Source organism: Triticum urartu, chromosome 1A (assembly GCF_056163025.1).
Source record: "Triticum urartu cultivar PI428250 chromosome 1A, HENAU_Tu73, whole genome shotgun sequence".
NCBI classification, from domain to species: Eukaryota; Viridiplantae; Streptophyta; class Magnoliopsida; order Poales; family Poaceae; genus Triticum; species Triticum urartu.
In genome coordinates, this window is record NC_141873.1 from 429,320,249 (window position 1) to 429,340,441 (window position 20,193).

Genomic DNA, 20,193 nt, shown 5'->3' on the forward strand with positions numbered 1-20,193 from the left:
CTTGCATATACTCAGGTACAACCGAGACGACCATGGAGGATCCAAGGACCAAGGCCAAGCATGGAAGAGGAGAAGCAAGAAGAAGCAAGGACAAGCTTCTGGAAAGCCCGGAACTTCCGGCCTCCGCCCGGAACTTCCGGCCCCCGGACCTTCCGACCTTCCCGGAACCTCCGGCCCCGGAGTCCAGACCAGCCCCGAGCGCGCCAACTCTCTGGATAGCCCGGAACCCGGCCGGAACCTGCCCGGAACTTTCGGAGCCCGGAACTTCCGGCCCCACCCGGAACTTCTGGCCTGCCTGCGTGCAAAGACTCGGGCCAAGGGCCCATGTATCCCCCCTATCACTTACCCCTTCGTGGGCTAGCACTATATATACTCCCCCACCTCCTCCTAGTTAGGGCAGCGTTGTGATAGCTCATTTGAGAGATAGAGCCTCGCTCATCCATATCGGATCTACTCCTTGAGAGAGACCGCGGCCCCTCTTCGGAGAAGATCCACCTTGGATTCAAGACCCCTTTACGGGAAGATCCCCTTGTGGATTCAAGACCTCCTCACGGAGAAGAACCGGTTACCCTATGTATCGTCCTTTGTTGGATTTGGATCGTGTATCTCTTTGTGTTTCGAGGATCTAGCACATGTGCGACTATTTCTTGTTGGTTGAGTGATTCTCTCGTGTTTTCCCTCATGATTTCCCTCGTTTTCCCCCTCGTGTTCCTCGTGTTCTTCGCGGGATCCGCTCCTTTCGTGAAAGATCGGGCCACTAGGGTTCTACCCTACATCATGTGAAAGCTTGGGTGAAGACCCTGTCTCGGCCTTGTGCCGTGACCAGCGATGGCGGCGGCTGTGGCCGTCGTGACCTTCTAGGAGGCTTCGCTGATTTGCTACCGCACCCCTTCTGCACGGATCCGACCATCTCGGCCTCTCCAGGGGAAACCCTTGATCGTTTGATCGGACAATGGCGGCGTCTTGGCGGCGTTTTCCCTCTTGGGGGCTTCGTCTCGGAGCTCGGCATCGGCAAGCGGAACCGGTGGTTGGCGGCGGTTGAGGCGTCCTAGCTTCTGTGGCAACGATGACGGCGATGAGCAATGTCGGAGGCGTGGCCTTGGTCGTGGTAGTCGGCTCTTCTTCTCCGGCGTGTTCGTGGGAGTGCCTCGACTGTCTGTTGTTGTGAAGTCGAAGTCGCCGTGGGGGGCCAGTGGTATACGATGACGCGGGACAGGTGGTTCGTTCGCTGATCCTTCGTGACGCCACCCATGCCTAGTTTTTTCTTAGTAGTTCATCGTCGGAGTCGGAGCTGCAATGTCTAGTATGGATTGTCTGGAGTGTTGTGCTGCAGCTTTTAGGCTGTTGTTTGCATCATGATTGAAAGCGTTGTTCACGCATTGTTAGTAAATTACAACATGATGGCTCGCACGATACTTTTGAAATCAAAACATTAGAATCATCGCAAGCTATGCACAAAAGAAGGGGGGAAAGAGGTCAAAATTTTCAGGTTCGAAGGATGTTAAAAACTTGTTGAACATCCAACGCTTTTGTTTTGCATAATCAAGTCGCTATTGATCAAGATAAAATTGGACAAACAGGATAGGAGGGACGACATATCCTCCGATTGAATGACCTCCAACGCGCCCGTACACTACCGTGGACATTGGATGATTACATTTGCGTTGAAGATGCCTTAGCTAGGTTGAGCAGGCACGTGCAGCCGCGTTACTTTCTCGAACACAATGCACTATTGCCCGTACTCACCAACTGTCGGCAATCATCGTCGGTCACCACCGCTCCTCACCAGTAAAAAAGTGACAATAGAATAACCCAAGCGAAGTTAGGAGGATTCCGGTGAGAAACCAGTTAAACACGAAACTACAACGTACAAGAAAATAATGCCACTGCCAGTTCTAATGAGTGCCGCCGGTCTTCATAAACGCAACGACTCCGAGCCTCACTCAGTGCCCCGGTCGGCCAGTCCCCACTGGAAAGCGCAGCGCCGCGTTCCGCCTCCTCCCATGGCCGCCGTCCTCCCGCTCCTCCTCCTCCTAGCCCTCGCGCTCCCCGCCGCCACCGACGCGCTCACCGCCGACGGCCAGGCGCTGCTCTCCTTCCGGGCCGCCGTCCTGCGTGACCCCACGGGGGCCCTCGCCGACTGGAACGCCTCCGATGCCGACCCCTGCTCCTGGAACGGCGTCGCCTGCGACGACGCCGCCATCCGCCGGGTCGTCGCGCTCTCCCTTCCCAGGAAGGGCCTCGTCGCCGCCCTACCGGCGTCCGCGCTCCCGGCCTCCCTCCGCCACCTCAACCTCCGCGGCAACCGCCTCTACGGCGCCCTGCCGCCCGCGCTCCTCGCCGGCGCCGCGGGGCTGCAGAGCCTCGTCCTCTACGGGAACGAGCTCGACGGGCCCGTCCCCGCGGAGCTCGGGGACCTCCCCTACCTCCAAATCTTGGACCTCTCCTCCAACTCTCTCAACGGCTCTCTCCCCGGGTCGATCCTGAAATGCAGGCGCCTCCGCAGGCTGTCCCTCGGCCGGAACAACCTCACGGGCCCGATCCCGCCGGGGTTCGGCCGGGAGCTCTCGGCGCTGGAGCAGCTCAATCTGTCCTACAACCGCTTCTCCGGCGCCGTCCCGGACGACATCGGGAACCTGTCCAGGCTCGAGGGGACGGTGGACCTGTCGCACAATGGCTTCTCCGGGCCGATTCCGGCGAGCCTGGGGAAATTGCCGGAGAAGGTCTACATTGATCTCTCCTATAACAACCTGTCAGGGCCGATTCCGCAGAATGGGGCGCTTGACAACCGTGGCCCCTCGGCGTTCTTGGGCAACCCAGGGCTGTGTGGGCCGCCGCTCGAGAGCCCCTGCTCGCCGCCATCGTCCAACCCGTCTGTTCCGAAGGATGGGGAGTCCGGTGCCGGGGGCAACGGGAGTGGGAGGAGCAAGGGGTTGGGGAAGGCTGCCATTGTGGCCATTGTTCTGGGTGATGTGGTAGGGATCTTGATCATTGCCCTGGTGTTCTTCTACTGCTACTGGAAGAAAGTTTCCCCCAAGGAGAAGGGACATGGTGCGGGCACCGGCTCCAAAGAGTCGAGGTCTGGTTGTTTTAGCAGGGACGAGCCTGAGACTCCAATAGAGCAGCACGACCTCGTGTTGTTGGACCAGAAAGTGAGGTTTGATCTCGATGAGCTGCTCAAGGCATCAGCATTTGTGCTCGGGAAGAGTGGGATAGGGATTGTGTACAAGGTAGTTCTTGAGGATGGGCTCACCATGGCGGTGAGGCGGCTCGGCGAGGGGGGATTGCAAAGGTTTAAGGAGTTTCGGACTGAGGTTGAGGCCATTGGCAAGGTTCAGCATCCCAATATTGTTACCTTGAGGGCCTACTACTGGTCGTTTGATGAGAAGTTGCTGATATATGATTACATTTCAAATGGCAGCCTCTCTTCAGCAATTCATGGTATGTGTTATCAACTGAGTCGAGCTCTCTAATGCCTAGTTTACATCATGTTTCCATTATTTTTTTGTCATTTCGTAGAACAGTTGACCAGTGATATTAATATGTAGATCAGGATCCTCATACTGATGTAATGCACTTCGACATTGATTAGTTTTGCCTTTGTGATACGATTTTTGTTGTTAACGCCGAAACTAGTACCTGGAGTTCAAGTGATATCTCTAGAATGCTCTTTCAGTCCATATAAATTGCTTTGATACAATATTGTCTCATTGGTACTCTGTTAAAGTTTGACTTTATTCATTTCTTTCTAAAAGTAATTTTTTAGAGGTAATTTACTTCTTTCTGGTGTACTGCCTCTTATATTTATGTACAGAGTGAGTAATTCTTTGCTAGCAAAGGTTACTAGAGTACATCCTCACTGCGTAGTACGACCTCTGTGTTTATTTAAGGCTAGTGTTGCATTGGCTGATTTATTACTTTCAGGTAAACCTGGGACAATGACATTCACACCATTGACATGGAATGCACGTCTAAAGATCATGAAAGGAGTTGCAAATGGGATGTCTTTTTTGCATGAATTCAGTCCCAAGAAGTATGTACATGGGGACTTGAGGCCGAACAATGTCCTTCTTGGAAAGGACATGGAACCGTATATTTCAGATTTCGGCCTCGGGCGACTAGCAAACATTGCTGGTGGAGCAGCACCTTCTTCGCAATCGGATCGGATTGGCGTCGAAAAGGCTCAGAGTCTGCAGCCAGATTCCTCAATGAGCCCTCTTGTGAGCAAAGAAGGTTCATGCTACCAAGCACCAGAAGCACTGAAAACATTGAAACCGTCGCAGAAATGGGATGTCTACTCCTATGGTGTGATCTTGCTCGAAATGATTACTGGTAGATCGCCCATCGCTCTCTTGGAAACTATGCAGATGGATCTTGTCCAGTGGGTCCAGTTCTGTATAGAAGAGAAGAAACCATCCGCTGATGTGCTCGATCCTTTTCTCGCCGGGGACTCTGAACAGGAAGGTGAGATGATCGCTGTACTCAAAGTCGCTCTCGCTTGCGTTCATGCTAATCCCGAGCGAAGACCGACGATGAGAAATGTCACAGAAACCTTGGAGCGCCTGAGCGCTTCAGTTTCAAGCTAGAAAAGCACCACCACGAAAGGGCGGCGATATGGTTGCAGAAAACATTTGATGGTTGTAAAGCTCAAGCATGGCAAAGAAGGTTAGGGGAACACCAAGTGACATTTAGTTAACCATGTAAAATTATCATTTTCGGGACCTTTAACAAGTTAGGTACCTACCATGTGTTAGCCTTTCTTCTTCTTTGGGAGCAGAGCATGTAGTATCTGTTGGTATTTGCTAGTACTCTGTGTGAGAAGGAATTCTGTGCACAGCTGCAGTTAACTCAGCGATGAATGTACCACTAGGTTGATCGGTTGAAGACTTGCAATGAAATCCCTTTCCTGATTGTTGTCTATCCTTGCAGTGAATATCAGGTGCAACAATTGCTCATGTTGCAGACAACTTGGCAGGTCCTCAATTGCAAATAGTGCACACAAAAATGGAAGCATGATATTAGGAAAATAAACATAATTTTTTTGTTCCTCTAGTGTATGATAGGCATGGATGCATGGTCAGGCATGTTCCTCAATTGCAAATATCATGTTGCTTAATTAGATAGGATGGAAGCATGCATGATAGTGGCATACTGTTGAGTACCTTTTGTTTTGCGGGGGATAGTGTTGAGTACTTTTGGTTCCTCAGATATCACAACTCTTGGTATTATATCATTAGAAAAATGATCCATTTGAAATATTATGTATGTATATCGCCTCTAGTGTTCTAAGGACCTCTCCGATTCAAAGGATTTTCTATTCGGATTTTAGAGGGTTGTAATCACCTCTCTGATCCAAAGGATTTTCTATTCGGATTTTAGAGGGTTGTAATCCATAGGATTTTTTCTTCGTGGGGTTGTTTGATATGTACTAGGATCCATCATTTGCACTACATTTGGAAAATCTTTCCATCAACTGAATTCTCTTGACAAAATCATCTAATTTGATAGGAATTTACTTTTGTAGAATTCTAGTGGTCATGATAATGTCATCCTGCATTTTTTTCTTCCTATTTCAGCATCTTTGGAATTAGGTGAATCAAAGAAGCCCTAGAATTTTGCTTTGAATACTCGTACGGTCTCCAAAAACAGTTTGCACAATTAATTTGTAATTACGATGTAATTGTATAATCTAAAGGACTGTGATATTTGGCACACGTGTGCCATATAAGCAAAACTGTCACACCGCTCACATGATCCCTCATCCTTTGACCTCGCCTCCTCCCAAACGACCCCGTAGGCTCGCCCAAGAAACCTGCTTCTCCCGCACATCTCGGGCACCCACCCCCGAGAAAATTGCCACTTCTTCACGTCTACCACATATTTTTTTGAATTTTTAGGGGGGGGGGGGGGGGGAGGAGAAAGCCTCCCCCACCTGAATCTTATATTTCCACGAACCAGTAGATACAAGGCGGGGCGGTCAGAGCGACACGCGAGGACGGCACATTACAACACGTACATATACAAGAAGGGAGAGAGGGGGGGGGGTTATGGGATTAGCCTCGCGGAGCAGCGAGCGCCAGAAGCTAAGCATCGATGTGGACACGATCCTCCTCGCGAAATCTCCCCCGCCAGAGCACCGCGTCGTCCCTACAGCATTTGAGAGTAGCACCCAGAGAGGGGTTTTCCCCCCGAAATACCACCGCATTCCTCCGTTTCCAGAGGTGCCAGACGCGGAGGAGGAGGAAAGCCGTCGGTGAGGCCTCCCCCATGGTCGGCCGGACGTCGAAGAGATGGAGGCCGCGGGCCGTCCCGGTACGCGGGTTGACGCCGATGCAGCGCCAGAAACGAGCGGCCACCTCACACTCAAAAAAGAGATGGTTGGCCGTCTCCAAGGAGGCCGGACAGCACGGGCAGCCAGCCCCCTGGGCGTCGACGATAGTTTTTCGGAGAAGGACGTCCCGGGTGTGAATCCTGGTCAGGGAGAGCAGCCAGGCGAAGAACTTCACACGGGATGGGGCAGCCGAGCTCCAGAGGAAGCCGGCGGCCGGCGACGAGACGCCGCCGAAGCGCAACATGGTGTACGTCGATCTCGATGAGAAAGCACCACGAGGAGCGCCACAGAAGACGGACCGGCGCCCGTCCGGAGCGGGCGTGCCCGGGCAGTCACGCAGCAACGAGAGCACCTCGGCCAGGTCCCGAGCAGCAGCGCAGATCAGGCGCGGGACCAGGTGTTGGGGAACGTAGTAATTTCAAAAAAATTCCTACGCACACACAAGATCATGGTGATGCATAGCAACGAGAGGGGGAGAGTGTGATCTACGTACCCTTGTAGATCGACAACGGAAGCGTTAACTTGGTTGATGTAGTCGTACGTCTACACGGCCCGACCGATCAAGCACCGAAACTACGGCACCTCCGAGTTCTAGCACACGTTCAGCTCGATGACGATCCCCGGACTCCGATCCAGCAAAGTGTCGGGGAAGAGTTCCGTCAGCACGATGGCGTGGTGACGATCTTGATGTACTACCGTCGCAGGGCTTCGCCTAAGCACCGCTACAATATTATCGAGGACTATGGTGGAAGGGGGCACCGCACACGGCTAAGAATATGATCACGTGGATCAACTTGTGTGTCAAGGGGTGCCCCCTGCCCCCGTATATAAAGGATCAAGGGGAGGAGGCCGGTCGGCCCTCTATGGCGCGCCAAGGAGGAGTCCTCCTCCTAGTAGGAGTAGGACTCCTACTAGGAGGGGGAAAGAAGTGGGGAGGGAGAGGGAAAGGGGGGCGCCGCCCCCCTCTCCTAGTCCAATTCGGACCAGGGGGGAGGAGGCGCGCGGCCCACCTTTGGCTGCCCCTCTCTCTCTCTCCACTAAGGCCCATATGGCCCATTACTTCTCCCGGGGGGGTTCCGGTAACCCTCCGGCTCTCCGGTTTTCTCCGAAATCACCCGGAACACTTCCGGTGTCCGAATATAGCCGTCCAATATATCAATCTTTATGTCTCAACCATTTCGAGACTCCTCTTCATGTCCGTGATCACATCCGGAACTCCGAACTAATTTCGGTACATCAAAATTCATAAACTCATAATATAACTGTCATCGAAACCTTAAGCGTGCGGACCCTACGGGTTCGAGAACAATGTAGACATGACCGAGACACGTCTCTGGTCAATAACCAATAGCAGAACCTGGATGCTCATATTGGCTCCTACATATTCTACGAAGATCTTTATCGGTCAGACCGCATAACAACATACGTTGTTCCCTTTGTCATCGGTATGTTACTTGCCCGAGATTCGATCGTCGGTATCTCAATACCTAGTTCAATCTCGTTACCGGCAAGTCTCTTTACTCGTTCCGTAATACATCATCTCGCAACTAACTCATTAGTTGCAATGCTTGCAAGGCTTGTGTGATGTGCATTACCGAGAGGGCCCAGAGATACCTCTCCGACAATCGGAGTGACAAATCCTAATCTCGAAATACGCCAACCCAACATGTACCTTTGGAGACACCTGTAGAGCACCTTTATAATCACCCATTTACGTTGTGACGTTTGGTAGCACACAAAGTGTTCCTCCGGCAAACGGGAGTTGCATAATCTCATAGTCATAGGAACATGTATAAGTCATGAAGAAAGCAATAGCAACACACTAAACGATCGGGTGCTAAGCTAATGGAATGGTTCATGTCAATCAGATCATTCACCTAATGATGTGATCCCGTTAATCAAATAACAACTCCTTGTTCATGGTTAGGAAACATAACCATCTTTGATTAACGAGCTAGTCAAGTAGAGGCATACTAGTGACACTCTGTTTGTCTATGTATTCACACATGTATTATTTTTCTGGTTAATACAATTCTAGCATGAATAATAAACATTTATCATGATATAAGGAAATAAATAATAACTTTATTATTGCCTCTAGGGCATATTTCCTTCAGTCTCCCACTTGCACTAGAGTCAATAATCTAGATTACACAGTAATGATTCTAACACCCATGGAGGCTTGGTGCTGATCATGTTTTGCTCGTGGAAGAGGCTTAGTCAACGGGTCTGCTACATTCAGATCCATATGTATATTGCAAATCTCTATGTCTCCCACCTGGACTAGATCCCGGATGGAATTGAAGCGTCTCTTGATGTGCTTGGTTCTCTTGTGAAATCTGGATTTCTTTGCCAAGGCAATTGCGCCAGTATTGTCACAAAAGATTTTCATTGGACCCGATGCACTAGGTATGACACCTAGATCGGATATGAACTCCTTCATCCAGACTCCTTCATTTGCTGCTTCCGAAGCAGCTATGTATTCTGCTTCACACGTAGATCCCGCCACGACGCTTTGTTTAGAACTGCACCAACTGAAAGCTCCACCGTTTAATGTAAATACGTATCCAATTTGCGATTTAGAATCGTCCGGATCAGTGTCAAAGCTCGCATCGACGTAACCATTTACGATTAGCTCTTTGTCACCTCCATAAACGAGAAACATATCCTTAGTCCTTTTCAGGTATTTCAGGATGTTCTTGACCGCTGTCCAGTGATCCACTCCTGGATTACTTTGGTACCTCCCTGCTAGACTTATAGCAAGGCACACATCAGGTCTGGTACACAGCATTGCATACATGATAGAGCCTATGGCTGAAGCATAGGGAACATCTTTCATTTTCTCTCTATCTTCTGCAGTGGTCGGGCATTGAGTCTTACTCAACTTCACACCTTGTAACACAGGCAGGAACCCTTTATTTGCTTGATCCATTTTGAATTTCTTCAAAACTTTGTCAAGGTATGTGCTCTGTGAAAGTCCAATTAAGCGTCTTGATCTATCTCTATAGATCTTAATGCCTAATATGTAAGCAGCTTCACCGAGGTCTTTCATTGAAAAACTCTTATTCAAGTATCCCTTTATGCTATCCAGAAATTCTATATCATTTCCAATTAGTAATATGTCATCCACATATAATATCAGAAATGCTACAGAGCTCCCACTCACTTTCTTGTAAATACAGGCTTCTCCAAAAGTCTGTATAAAACCAAATGCTTTGATCACACTATCAAAACATTTATTCCAACTCCGAGAGGCTTGCACCAGTCCATAAATGGATCGCTGGAGCTTGCACACTTTGTTAGCTCCCTTTGGATCGACAAAACCTTCTGGTTGCATCATATACAACTCTTTTTCCAGAAATCCATTCAGGAATGCAGTTTTGACATCCATCTGCCAAATTTCATAATCATAAAATGCGGCAATTGCTAACATGATTCGGACAGACTTAAGCATCGCTACGGGTGAGAAGGTCTCATCGTAGTCAATCCCTTGAACTTGCCAAAAACCTTTTGCGACAAGTCGAGCTTTGTAGACAGTAATATTACCGTCAGCGTCAGTCTTCTTCTTAAAGATCCATTTATTCTCAATTGCTTGCCGATCATCGGGCAAGTCAACCAAAGTCCATACTTTGTTCTCATACATGGATCCCATCTCAGATTTCATGGCTTCAAGTCATTTTGCGGAATCTGGGCTCACCATCGCTTCTTCATAGTTCGTAGGCTCATCATGATCTAGTAGCATGACTTCCAGAACAGGATTTCCGTACCACTCTGGCGCGGATCTCACTCTGTTGATCTACGAGGTTCAGTAGTATCTTGTTCTGAAGTTTCATGATCATTATCATTAGCTTCCTCACTAACTAGTGTAGGTGTCACTGAAACAGTTTTTTGTGATGCACTACTTTCCAATAAGGGAGCAGGTACAGTTACCTCGTCAAGTTCTACTTTCCTCCCACTCACTTCTTTCGAGAGAAACTCCTTCTCCAGAAAGTTTCCGAATTTAGCAACAAAAGTCTTGCCTTCGGATTTGTGATGGAAGGTGTATCCAATAGTTTCCTTTGGATATCCTATGAAGACACATTTCTCCGATTTGGGTTCGAGCTTATCAGGTTGAAGTTTTTCAACATAAGCATCGCAGCCCCAAACTTTCAGAAACGACAACTTTGGTTTCTTGCCAAACCACAGTTCATAAGGCGTCGTCTCAACGGATTTTGATGGTGCCCTATTTAACGTGAATGCGGCCGTCTCTAGAGCGTATCCCCAAAACGATAGCGGTAAATCAGTAAGAGACATCATAGATCGCACCATATCTAGTAATGTACGATTACGACGTTCGGACACACCATTACGCTGTGGTGTTCCGGGTGGCGTGAGTTGCGAAACTATTCCACAATTTTTCAAATGTACACCAAACTCGTAACTCAAATATTCTCCTCCACGATCAGATCGTAGGAATTTTATTTTCTTGTTACGATGATTTTCTACTTCACTCTGAAATTGTTTGAGCTTTTCAAATGTTTTAGACTTGTGTTTCATTAAGTAGATATACCCATATCTGCTTAAGTCATCTATGAAGGTGAGAAAATAACGATATCCGCCACGAGCCTCAATATTCATCGGACCACATACATCTGTATGTATGATTTCCAACAAATCTATTGCTCTCTCCATAGAACCGGAGAACGGTGTTTTAGTCATCTTGCCCATGAGGCACTGTTCGCAAGTACCAAGTGATTCATAATCAAGTGGTTCCAAAAGTCCATCAGTATGGAGTTTCTTCACGCGCTTTACACCGATATGACCTAAACAACAGTGCCACAAATAAGTTGCACTATCATTATCAACTCTGCATCTTTTGGCTTCAACACTATGAATATGTGTGTCACTACTATCGAGATTCAACAAAAAATAGACCACTCTTTAAGGGTGCATGACCATAAAAGATATTACTCATATAAATAGAACAACCATTATTCTCAGATTTAAATGAATAACCGTCTCGCATCAAACAAGATCCAGATATAATGTTCATGCTTAACGCTGGCACCAAATAACAATTATTTAGGTCTAATATTAATCCCGAAGGTAGATGTAGAGGTAGCGTGCCGACTACGATCACATCGACTTTGGAACCGTTTCCCACGTGCATCGTCACCTCATCCTTAGCCAATCTTCGCTTAATCCGTAGTCCCTGTTTCGAGTTGCAAATATTAGCAACAGAACCAGTATCAAATACCCAAGTGCTACTGCGAGCATTAGTAAGGTACACATCAATAACATGTATATCACATATACCTTTGTTCACCTTGCCATCCTTCTTATCCGCCAAATACTTGGGGCAGCTCCGCTTCCAGTGACCAGTCTGCTTGCAGTAGAAGCACTCAGTTTCAGGCTTAGGTCCAGGTTTGGGTTTCTTCTCTTGAGTAGCAACTTGCTTGCCGTTCTTTTTGAAGTTCCCCTTCTTCTTCCCTTTGCCCTTTTTCTTGAAACTAGTGGTCTTGTTGACCATCAACACTTGATGCTCCTTCTTGATTTCTACCTCCGCAACTTTCAGCATTGCGAAGAGCTCGGGAATAGTCTTATTCATCCCTTTCATATTATAGTTCATCATGAAGCTCTTGTAGCTTGGTGGCAGTGATTGGAGAATTCTGTCAATGACGCAATCATCTGGAAGATTAACTCCCAATTGAATCAAGTGATTATTATACCCAGACATTTTGAGTATATGCTCACTAACAGAACTGTTCTCTTCCATCTTGCAGCTATAGAACTTATTGGAGACTTCATATCTCTCAATCCGGGCATTTGCTTGAAATATTAACTTCAACTCCTGGAACATCTCGTATGCTCCATGACGTTCAAAACGTCGTTGAAGTCCCGATTCTAAGCCGTAAAGCATGGCACACTGAACTATCGAGTAGTCATCAGCTTTGCTCTGCCAGACGTTCATAACATCTGGTGTTGCTCCAGCAGCAGGCCTGGCACCCAGCGGTGCTTCCAGGACGTAATTCTTCTGTGCAGCAATGAGGATAATCCTCAAGTTACGGACCCAGTCCGTATAATTGCTACCATCATCTTTCAACTTTGCTTTCTCAAGGAACACATTAAAATTCAACGGAACAACAGCACGAGCCATCTATCTACAATCAAGCATAAACAAGCAAGATACTATCAGGTACTAAGTTTCATGATAAATTTAGGTTCAATTAATTTACTTAAAGAACTCCCACTTAGATAGACATCCCTCTAATCCTCTAAGTGATTACGTGATCCAAATCAACTAAACCATGTCCGATCATCACGTGAGATGGAGTAGTTTCATTGGTGAACATCACTATGTTGATCATATCTACCATATGATTCACGCTCGACCTTTCGGTCTCTGTGTTCCGAGGCCATATCTGTATATTCTTGGCTCGTCAAGTATAACCTGAGTATTCCGCGTGTGCAACTGTTTTGCACCCGTTGTATTTGAACGTAGAGCCTATCACACCCGATCATCACGTGGTGTCTCAGCACGAAGAACTTTCGCAACGGTGCATACTCAGGGAGAACACTTCTTGATAATTAGTGAGAGATCATCTTATAATGCTACCGTCAATCAAAGCAAGATAAGATGCATAAAAGATAAACATCACATGCAATCAATATAAGTGATATGATATGGCCATCATCATCTTGTGCTTGTGATCTCCATCTTCGAAGCACCGTCGTGATCACCATCGTCACCGGCGCGACACCTTTGATCTCCATCGTAGCATCGTTGTCGTCTCTCCAATATTGTGCTTCCACGACTATCGCTACCGTTTAGTGATAAAGTAAAGCATTACAGCGCGATTGCATTGCATACAATAAAGCGACAACCATATGGCTCCTGCCAGTTGCCGATAACTCGGTTACAAAACATGATCATCTCATACAATAAAATTTAACATCATGTCTTGACCATATCACATCACAACATGCCCCGCAAAAACAAGTTAGACGTCCTCTACTTTGTTGTTGCAAGTTTTACGTGGCTGCTACGGGCTTAAGCAAGAACCAATCTTACCTACGCATCAAAACCACAACGATAGTTTGTCAAGTTGGTGCTGTTTTAACCTTCGCAAGGACCGGGCGTAGCCACACTCGGTTCAACTAAAGTTGGAGAAACTGTCACCCGCAAGCCACCTATATGCAAAGCACGTCGGGAGAACCGGTCTCGCGTAAGCGTACGCATAATGTCGGTCCGGGCCGCTTCGTCCAACAATACCGCCGAACCAAAGTATGACATGCTGGTAAGCAGTATGACTTATATCGTCCACAACTCACTTGTGTTCTACTCATGCAAATAACATCAACATATAAAACCTAGGCTCGGATGCCACTGTTGGGGAACGTAGTAATTTCAAAAAAATTCCTACGCACACGCAAGATCATGGTGATGCATAGCAACGAGAGGGGGAGAGTGTGATCTACGTACCCTTGTAGATCGACAACGGAAGCGTTAACTTGGTTGATGTAGTCGTATGTCTCCACGGCCCGACCGATCAAGCACCGAAACTACGGCACCTCCGAGTTCTAGCACACGTTCAGCTCGATGACGATCCCCGAACTCCGATCCAGCAAAGTGTCGGGGAAGAGTTCCGTCAGCACGACGGCGTGGTGACGATCTTGATGTACTACCGTCACAGGGCTTCGCCTAAGCACCGCTACAATATTATCGAGGACTATGGTGGAAGGGGGCACCGCACACGGCTAAGAATATGATCACGTGGATCAACTTGTGTGTCAAGGGGTGCCCCCTGCCCCCGTATATAAAGGATCAAGGGGAGGAGGCCGGCTGGCCCTCTATGGCGCGCCAAGGAGGAGTCCTCCTCCTAGTAGGAGTAGGACTCCTACTAGGAGGGGGAAAGAAGTGGGGAGGGAGAGGGAAAGGGGGGCGCCGCCCCCCCTCTCCTAGTCCAATTCGGACCAGGGGGGAGGAGGCGCGCGGCCCACCTTTGGCTGCCCCTCTCTCTCTCCACTAAGGCCCATATGGCCCATTACTTCTCCCGGGGGGGGGGGGGTTCCGGTAACCCTCCGGCTCTCCGGTTTTCTCCGAAATCACCCGGAACACTTCCGGTGTCCGAATATAGCCGTCCAATATATCAATCTTTATGTCTCGGCCATTTCGAGACTCCTCGTCATGTCCGTGATCACATCCGGGACTCCGAACTTACTTCGGTACATCAAAATTCATAAACTCATAATATAACTGTCATCGAAACCTTAAGCGTGCGGACCCTACGGGTTCGAGAACAATGTAGACATGACCGAGACACGTCTCTGGTCAATAACCAATAGAAGAACCTGGATGCTCATATTGGCTCCTACATATTCTACGAAGATCTTTATCGGTCAGATCGCATAACAACATACGTTGTTCCCTTTGTCATCGGTATGTTACTTGCCCGAGATTCGATCGTCGGTATCTCAATACCTAGTTCAATCTCGTTACCGGCAAGTCTCTTTACTCGTTCCGTAATACATCATCTCGCAACTAACTCATTAGTTGCAATGCTTGCAAGGCTTGTGTGATGTGCATTACCGAGAGGGCCCAGAGATACCTCTCCGACAATCGGAGTGACAAATCCTAATCTCGAAATACGCCAACCCAACATGTACCTTTGGAGACACCTGTAGAGCACCTTTATAATCACCCATTTACGTTGTGACGTTTGTAGCACACAGAGTGTTCCTCCGGCAAACGGGAGTTGCATAATCTCATAGTCATAGGAACATGTATAAGTCATGAAGAAAGCAATAGCAACACACTAAACGATCGGGTTCTAAGCTAATGGAATGGGTCATGTCAATCAGATCATTCACCTAATGATGTGATCCCGTTAATCAAATAACAACTCCTTGTTCATGGTTAGGAAACATAACCATCTTTGATTAACGAGCTAGTCAAGTAGAGGCATACTAGTGACACTCTGTTTGTCTATGTATTCACACATGTATTATTTTTCTGGTTAATACAATTCTAGCATGAATAATAAACATTTATCATGATATAAGGAAATAAATAATAACTTTATTATTGCCTCTAGGGCATATTTCCTTCACTAGGAGGGCCGGCAGCCCCCCCTCCCCGCCGCACCTGGGCAGCCGTAGCCTCAGGCAGGGAGGCATGCGAGAAGAGGGCCGGGAAGGCACAACGCAGGGGACCGGGGGGGCAGCCAGCAGTCGTGCCAGAAGGAGGTCCCCCCCCCCCCGTCCCGACGGCAACCTTGGTGAGCGCACGGTAGAGTGGAAGAAGCGCCAGCAGGTCCGCCCAGTGCGGTCCTCTGTCCGCAGTCGCGCCGGCGCCAAGCAGCGATCGCCCGTGGTGGTCCGCCCAGAGCCACCGCGCCCACCGAGCGGGGGCCGCAGCATGGACACGATGCAACAGCTTGAGTAAGAGACAGTCATTTTGAGCAGAGATATCCCGCACCCCCAGCCCTCCCTCCGCCTTCGTCCGGCAAACCATGGACCAGGCAACCAAGCATTGGGCTCCCGATGCGCGGTCCGCCACGTTCCAAAGGAAAGAACAGCGGAGAGAGTCAAGCGCGGCCACGACCTTGGGCGGGAGGCGCAGAGCGGACATGGCATAGGACGGAATGGCGTCGAGGACGGCGTTGATCAACACCAGCCTCCCAGAGGGAGAGAGCAGGCGGGAACGCCACCCCGCCAGGTAGCGATCCACCTTAGCAATCATGGGGGCGAAGTCAGAGAGCTTGAGCTTGTCAATGGACAGTGGGAGCCCGAGGTAGGTCTGGGGGAACCCCCCAACTGCACACTGGATGGCAGTCACCGCCCCGGCGACCGTCGCGGCGTCCACGTGGATGGGGACGAGAGTGCTCTTGTGGTAGTTGATGGAGAGGCCGGTCACGGCGGCGAACAGGTCCAGGATGGCCCGTAGACGGGCAGCCCCCGCCAGGTCGGCACGCATGACGATGAGGGTGTCGTCTGCGTACTAAAGCACGACCGGGGGCTCGCCGTCCACCAGCGGGTGCATCAGTACATCGTCTTGCCGGATCATGCGTTGGAGGACGTCGGCCACCAGGAGGAAGAGGTAGGGGGAGATCGGATCCCCCTGGCGCAGACCGCACCGGATCGTGAACCACCGCCCCGGCACACCGTTGAGCAGGACGGTCGAGCGAGAGGACTAGAAGATGGCGTCCATCCAATCACACCAAAGCTCGGGGAAGCCCTGAGCCCTCATGATTCGGCGGAGGCTCCTCCAGTCAATGGAGTCGAAAGCTTTCGCGAAATCGAGCTTGAGGATGAGGGTCGGGGAAGATCGCCGGTGACAGCACTGCACAAGCTCAGCCGCGTACGCGAAGTTTTCCGCAATGCTGCGCCCGGCCAAGAAGCCGGACTGGTCTTTGTCGATGAGAGCCCCGATCTGGCGCTGAAGGCGTGTCGTGAGGCCACGTCAGAGGATCTTCACGTCCCCGTTCTGCAAGGAGACGGGGCGGAAATCGCTAGGGCCAGGCACCCCCTCCTTCTTTGGCAGGGGGGCAATGTAGGCCCTGTTGATCCCATCGAGGCGGACCGCCCCGGCGTGAAACCCGTCGAACAAGGCCTGCAGGTCGCCCTCGACAGCCGGCCAGGCAGCCTGGTAGAAGGCGGGGCCGAACCCGTCGGGGCCCGGTGCACTTCCACCGTCCAGCTTCGACACAGCCGCTTTCATCTCGTCATGGCTGAACGGAGCGACGAGCGCGCTCCCGTCCACCCTGGGGGAGTTGGTGTAGAGCAGGTCGAGGTCGAACCCCCAGGAGGCGGAGCTGGGTTGCCCCAGCAGAGAGGTGTAGAAGACGCGCAGCGCCTCTGCCTTGCCGTTGTGCGACACGACCTCCGCACCGTCGACCATGAGCGCCCGGATCGCGTTCCCGGGCCTGCGCTGAGACGCCATGGCGTGGAAGTAACGGGTGTTCTCGTCGCCGAACCGCACCGCCTTGCACTTCCCCCGCTGCCTCCAGAAAACACACTGGCGACGAATCGAGGCCGCCAGGCAAAGACGAGCGTCGCCTCGCAGCAGGTCCTCTTCAGAAGAAAGAGAACGAAATTCTTCCAGGAAGTCAAACAGATCAATAACAAACTTGCAGTCGTTATCGGCTGTCGGAACAAATTTGTGCCGCTGTTTCCACACTTTGGCCGCAGCCCTAGCCGCTTTTTTATTGGACGCCAAGTTACCCGCCGCACAGCGTTGTCCGCCAGCCCTAGACCAGGAGGGAAGGATCAAAGGGAGGAAGAGAGGGTTTAGGAGCCAGGCGCGCTCGAAGAAGAACCTGGAGGAGGCTGGGATGCGAGTGGAGGCGACGGCCACTAGGGGGAAGTGATCCGAGGTGGTGCGGGGACGGGAGCTCAGAGAGGATTCGGGGAAGGTAACGTCCCAGTCGTTGTTGAAGAAGGCCCGATCGAGACGAGCCAAGGTTGGGGGGAGCGTTTGTTCGTCCACGTGAATAGACGGTTCGAAAGGGGGAGCTCGAACCAAGAGAGCGAATTGATAAGCCCATTGAAAAGGGCCGCCCTGGGGGCATTGAAGTTGGAGTTGTTCTTTTCGTGGGGGAAGCGGATGAGGTTGAAATCCCCCAGAACGAGCCAGGGTCCGGTGATGGTTGCCGCGACCGTGGAGAGGTCGGCGACAAGATCAGCAGACCGCGCGTGGTCGCTGGGGGCATAGACGTTAGTGAGCGAAAAAATGAGGGCGGAAGCGACGGACTCGAGGACGACGGTGAGGGAGAACTCCGAGGCGAGGGAAGAGACAAGGCGGTAGGAGATGGGGTCCCAGGCAGAGAGGATGCCCCCGCGGCTCCCATTCGCATCGAGCATGGCGTGAAGGGAAAGACGAGAGGGGAGGAAGGAGCGGCATTTTCCGGCGTCCACCGATGCCAGTTTGGTCTCCTGGAGACACGCAATGCAGGGGTCGGCAGCACACACGGCGTCTCGGACAAGCCCGCACTTGTTCGGGTCACCCAAGCCTTGCACATTCCAGCACAGCACGGTCAGTTTACGAAAAGCGGTGTTATCCATAACAGGAGGAGGCACCCCAAGTAGAGAGAAAGAACAGAAAAACAGCACGGTGGAACGGAGCATAAATCCTCAAACAAGCGAGGAGAAGCAGGGAGGCGACACCACAGGTGTAGGGAGAACGGAGACGCAGGTAGCCACTACACATCCTCGGGGACGGCACCGGGACGCTTGATCGCCGCGGCCGCCCTAAGGCCAGCCACGGAACGCCCCCCCCCCCCCCAACGGGGCCACGGCGGCGTCAATGAGCTTGTCGCGCACGGCGCGAACTTGGAGGCGGGGCGAGCACCCAACGAGAGAGTCACGAAGGGCCCGCCGCTTGATCGCCTTGGCCTCCATGTTCACATGCATGCTGGATTCGAGCAGGGCAAGCCTGGTGCTGCGGCGCCCCCCGTCCTCAGAGAAGGCGCACGGCAGGGGCGGGGGCGGTTCCACGTCCTCCGCGCCCGCGTCATCAGGGGCGAGCTCGGTGATGCACACAGAGGAGCGCGCGAACGGCAGAGAGGAGATAGAAGGGGAGGTCGGCAGGAAGCGGTGCCCCAGCCAGGGCCCAGGCGGAGAGGGCGCTGCCACGAGGAGGGGCGGGGTGCCCAGAACACGGAGAACCGAGTTGAGATCACCACCCCCACCCCCATGGCCACCACCAGCGGCGCAAGGCGGGCGTGGCAGCCCGACAGGGGGGCCCGGAAGACAGGGCGCCCGAGAAGGGAGGAGGGGCGGTTGTGGGCGAACGGAGGATGCGGCTGAGCGAAAAGGGGGGATGTAGGAGCCGTCAGGGCGGAAGGAGGCGTCATCGGCTCGACCGAGACGACGCGAGAGGGCCACGCCCCCCCCCCACGGCCAGACGTCACGAGGGACGTCGTGGGTCCGCTCCAGGAGCACCACCACCTTGACTGTGGCCAGCTCGCGCCCTGAGAGGACCAGGGGGTCGATCTCTAGCACCTTGCCGAACCTGGAGAACGCGACGGGGATGCCCTCCGGCGTGAGGTGCTCAGCAGGGAAACCCGTGGCGACGAGGAGGGCGCAAGAGCGGGCGCGCTGCGGCACCCTCCCGAAGTGCTCCTCCCGGTGAAGGTCGATGCGGGTGCCCTGGAAGTCGAAGGGCTGCTCGCGCATGGCCTCCTCACGGTCAAGCCAAGAGGTGAAGCAGAGGTAGAGGACGCCCACCGAGGACGGCACCGTTTCAACGGACAGGTGGCCAAGGTCGCAGAGGAGAGCCGCCTGCACCGCCGAGGTACTGTTGGAGAAGGCGTTGGGAGGCTCGATGGTCACCACCGCGAGGCGAAGGGCGGCCTCGTAATCGCCGGCAGGCATGAAGACATCAATGGCATCGGGATGAGCGGACTCCGCCGCGAGGGAGGGGCCGCTATAGCCAGATGACACATCCGAGGTGGAGGAGAGACGATTTTTATCGCTGGACGATGCCCGGTCCCGCGGAGCGAGGAGCTCAGGGGGGATCCCCGCCAGAGGGGCGGCCGGCTCCGGATGCCCAGCCCTAGCGGGAGGAGAGGGGGGAGGGAGGGGGGACCGGACGACCCCCATGGTGGAGACGTCACACATGCTGGGAGGGGAGCGAGGGCGGGAGGGGGAGGCGGAGACGCTCCCACCCGCCTCGGATCCCGAGGAGCGAGGCATGGTCGCCAGAGCCATAGTGGGAAGGCGGCACAGCCTGGAGGGGTGAGGGGTGGCGGGACGAGGCGATGGCGGTGGGGGAGGCGGGGGCGGGGAGGCGCGCGGGAGGGGGGGCCGTCGCGCGGGGGGTGGGGGCAGGGCGAGGGTGAGCCATGGGGCAGCGGCGAGAGCGAGCACGGTGCCCGGACTGG

At 52.1% G+C, this 20,193-nt stretch overlaps 3 protein-coding genes across 3 annotated transcripts; 1 reads left to right on the forward strand and 2 right to left on the reverse strand.

Moving 5' to 3' along the window:
* The first annotated feature begins 1,898 nt into the window (after positions 1-1,898).
* LOC125515703 (receptor protein kinase-like protein ZAR1) lies at positions 1,899-4,918 on the forward strand. Its single transcript, XM_048681218.2, has 2 exons — positions 1,899-3,441; positions 3,925-4,918. Exons 1-2 carry the CDS (start codon positions 1,899-1,901, stop codon positions 4,584-4,586), a joined length of 2,205 nt encoding a protein of 734 aa, XP_048537175.2. The 3' UTR covers positions 4,587-4,918.
* A 1,165-nt stretch (positions 4,919-6,083) lies between these two features.
* Positions 6,084-6,575, reverse strand: LOC147991551 (uncharacterized). The gene has a single exon (XM_087538719.1). It carries the CDS (start codon positions 6,573-6,575, stop codon positions 6,084-6,086), a length of 492 nt encoding a protein of 163 aa, XP_087394845.1.
* Positions 6,576-16,772: 10,197 nt separating this feature from the next.
* Positions 16,773-18,373, reverse strand: LOC147991552 (uncharacterized). The gene is made up of 2 exons (XM_087538720.1): positions 17,809-18,373; positions 16,773-17,407 (listed from the first exon to the last, which is right to left on the reverse strand). Exons 1-2 carry the CDS (start codon positions 18,371-18,373, stop codon positions 16,773-16,775), a joined length of 1,200 nt encoding a protein of 399 aa, XP_087394846.1.
* Positions 18,374-20,193: the final 1,820 nt, after the last annotated feature.

Bases quoted from the DNA above. Each gene is read 5' to 3' on its own strand.
- LOC125515703 (XM_048681218.2), top strand. From the start codon at position 1,899: ATGAGTGCCGCCGGTCTTCATAAACGCAACGACTCCGAGCCTCACTCA. The intron at 3,442-3,924 runs GTATGTGTTATC...TATTACTTTCAG, and splicing joins CCTCTCTTCAGCAATTCATG to GTAAACCTGGGACAATGACA.
- LOC147991551 (XM_087538719.1), bottom strand. From the start codon at position 6,575: ATGTTGCGCTTCGGCGGCGTCTCGTCGCCGGCCGCCGGCTTCCTCTGG.
- LOC147991552 (XM_087538720.1), bottom strand. From the start codon at position 18,373: ATGGATAACACCGCTTTTCGTAAACTGACCGTGCTGTGCTGGAATGTG. The intron at 17,408-17,808 runs GTCTATTCACGT...ACTTCCTGGAAG, and splicing joins CGAGCTCCCCCTTTCGAACC to AATTTCGTTCTCTTTCTTCT.